This window comes from Plasmodium cynomolgi, chromosome 12 (assembly GCF_000321355.1).
Source record: "Plasmodium cynomolgi strain B DNA, chromosome 12, whole genome shotgun sequence".
NCBI lineage: Eukaryota > Apicomplexa > Aconoidasida > Haemosporida > Plasmodiidae > Plasmodium > Plasmodium cynomolgi.
Window position 1 is genome coordinate 498,693 of NC_020405.1, and position 3,202 is coordinate 501,894.

General features: G+C 41.5%; 1 protein-coding gene across 1 annotated transcript in view; it reads right to left on the reverse strand.

Moving 5' to 3' along the window:
* Positions 1-2,092: 2,092 nt before the first annotated feature.
* Positions 2,093-3,202, reverse strand: part of PCYB_122070 (phosphoethanolamine N-methyltransferase) — a gene marked incomplete at both ends in the record, with an annotated part of 1,403 nt that continues 293 nt past the window's right edge. The window contains 2 exons of the mRNA XM_004223538.1: positions 2,093-2,715; positions 2,907-2,989. Coding sequence (XP_004223586.1) covers positions 2,093-2,715; positions 2,907-2,989 — 706 coding nt within the window. The remainder of the gene's footprint in view (positions 2,716-2,906; positions 2,990-3,202) is intronic.

The window sequence follows — 3,202 nt, forward strand, 5'->3', positions numbered from 1 at the left end:
TTTTTTTTGCCATTTCTTTCAGTAAATTAGGATATAAAATCATTTGTTACCTTCCCCCCTTTTTTTTTTCATTATTTATGTGTAAATTGCCATCACTTTCTCAAAAAAATTAATAATTTTTTTTTTTCATTTATATGCTGTCTGAACAAAAACCAAAGCATAATTTAGTTATATGCATGTATGCATATTATGTATATATAAAAAATGAACAAGTACATACATATATATCGCAATACATGTGTACCTTTTTTTTTTTTTAAATCTGACTTTTAAACAAGAAAAAAGCCTCAATTATTTATAATTTTTATGTGTGTACAGAGAGGACTGGGAGAAGGAGTAAATGGAGCAGGTGGAGGAAAAATGGCGTTGATCGATGCTAATAATAGGATCTAGCATAGCCCCCATTGTTATGCTAACTCCGAACAGTTCCAGTTGATCCGTTTTTTCGTCGTTCCTTTAACAATATAAACAGATTAGCTGCCTCAAGGACACGCAGCTGGAATCAGCCCAATATATATTTACAGCCCACACGCACACGCGCACGCACACGGGAGGGGGTTCCCCTTCTGCGATAATTTTTTCCAAAGGGCTTCATTTAACTAGCGAACGAAGTTGATGATTCAGTTTGGCACCACGTCTTGGGCATTTCAAAACGAGTGTGCAAGCCGGTCATCCTTTATCCTGTACCCTTTACCCTTTCCTTTCCTTTCCCGTTCCTCCTGAGTATGCTCCACTGCGACAGCAGCTTTTCACTTTCATGCGCCGTCGGCGTGGTAAAAGGTTAGTGGTTGGGTATGTTACGTAACATAACTGCACAAACTGACTATGTAGCTTAACTGCGCGCACTGCGGCGGCGCCACATAAAAAGGAAAAATAATTATATGCAACTTTATTGCGCAAGATGAGGAGACAAATATCCCCCCTCGGCTACGCAAAATGGGTGTGTCCACTCAACTGAGCCAAATGGACACACACAACATAACTGCACAATGTGACGATGCCACGACAACACGCAAGGGGGGTTAAGCAACAACTGGGTGAGCGGGTTAGGCCAGCGAGATTCCCACCGGACCCGCGCCGGATTCGCACTGAACTGGCACAAAATTTGCGCAAAATTCGAGCAAAATTTGCACAAAATTCGCTCAAAATTCGCACATAATTCGCACTGAATCCCCACGGGCTCCTACGGGATTCCCACTGGGTGCCCAATTGCGATAACTAAGCCACATAATAAAAATCAGTCCGCAGTTAAATCAACCGCTGAACTCATTTTTTTTTTTTTTTTTTAATTCCCCCCAGCGCTACACTTGGCATTTTTCAGCGCTGGGGAAAATCATTTATATGTAATTAAGCACGCTTTTTTTTTTTTTTTTTTTCTTTTTTTCTCTATCTACTCAATAACACATTTCGTCACGGACCTCTCGCACTACTCTGATCTGTTGTGCGGGTCTGCAATCGTGCGTGTAATCTTGTGAGCCCTAAAATGTGCACTTAATAATGGTGCGTACAAAAACATATACATATATAAAACAAAGCGCGCGCGCTGCGCGTGTTACTAGTGACATTACACACAAAAACGCACGTGCGGGGAGAAGTGGCCCATATAAAAATGGTCACATATATGTTTCTGCATATATGTATGTGCCTTTATTTACACGCTGACACATTTTAAGACTCTAGCCTTCGAGGTGGCTATATGAGAGGCGTGTGTGTAAACAAACGGGAAGAATGGAACGAAGTGAAAAAAGCAAAGTGGAGAAAAACGGGTTTTCCTTTTTTATTCTTCTCTTCTTCCATTCCAAAAATGGAGAAATGACTTCCCCCTTCATCGAGCAGCATATATGGCTGCGAACGGGGTTCGTTTCTTCTTCCCCACATGGTATGGCCTCCCGTTTTATTTATTCATTGATGGGTTGGTTGGCTGACCGGTTGACTGGTAGACCGATTGACCGGTTGACTGATTTTTTTTTTTTTTTACTGACCGTTTCGATCATTATGAAGAATTGCAAAGTTTGGGGGTTCCCCAAATCGGGTTTCTCTCTCTCTCTCTATATATAAAATATATTTTTTTTTTCCACCCCATGGCTTCGAATCAGATCATCTTCTGAGCCTTGAAGTAGCCCCACTTTTGCAGACCCCTCTTTGTGTCCTTAATCTTTCTGGTCCATCCTTCCTTCAAGGAGTCATACTCCTTAATGGAATACGCCTTCAAGAACTCGTCTTTTTTTTCCTCCAATTTGTTAAGTTCCAATTGTAGTAACTCCAGCCAGTAATCGCTTATATCCTTTGCCTCCACATTTTGGAACTTACAGGACTTAATCAAATCTCCATAATCTTGGATAGGCATGAGGGTATACTTTCTCTGATTAATGTAGGCCTTGAATTCTTCGTCCCATTTTTCTATCTTATCAGCACAGTAGTCAGTTATCAAAAGAATTCCATTTGGTTTTAGCCACTTGTAACATTTTTCAAATAATATTTTTTTGTCGGAATAGGGTAAATGCAAAATGGAGTCTCTGCTGTATATCATGTCGAAAGTACTTTCTGGGAAGTCTTTTTTTAGAATATCCATTGCTTCAAATTCGACTTTTGCTTTATCTTTATTTCTTAGCTTGGCGATGGTGACCATCTTTTCGCAAATGTCCACTCCGTGCACATGCGCACCGTACTTCTCATTTATGTATTTGCAGCCGCCACCCAGGCCGGAGCCGATGTCTGCACGTGGGTAGAACAATGCGTGAAAAGTGGCAAAAAGGGGAAAAATGGCAAAAAGGGGAAAAATGGCAAAAAGGGGAAAAATGGCAAAAAGGGGAGAAGTGGGGAAAAGAATTGCCGAAAAATGGGACAAAAAAAACGGACCCACATTCAACGCACCGACGCCTATGTGCCACGAACGCCTTCCTTACCTAGTACTTTCGAATTTGCTTCCAAACATATGTCGCTCAAGATTTTCTTTGTTGCGATTATTCCTCCAGAGGAAATGTAATCCCTATTGGGTGGATGGGGAAATGCCAGCGTGAGGTTGTGAAGGTGAAGCGGTGATACAGTCGCGATGCGCATGTGTACACACAGATAAATGGCGGCATGGCCACATGGAGCACAGGAGGGGGGTAAATAAAGGGACACGTAGACCGTGCTAAGGTGGGCTAGCTGGCTTATCAGATTATACGTTGTCATATCATAATCCTTTTGTCATTTTTTT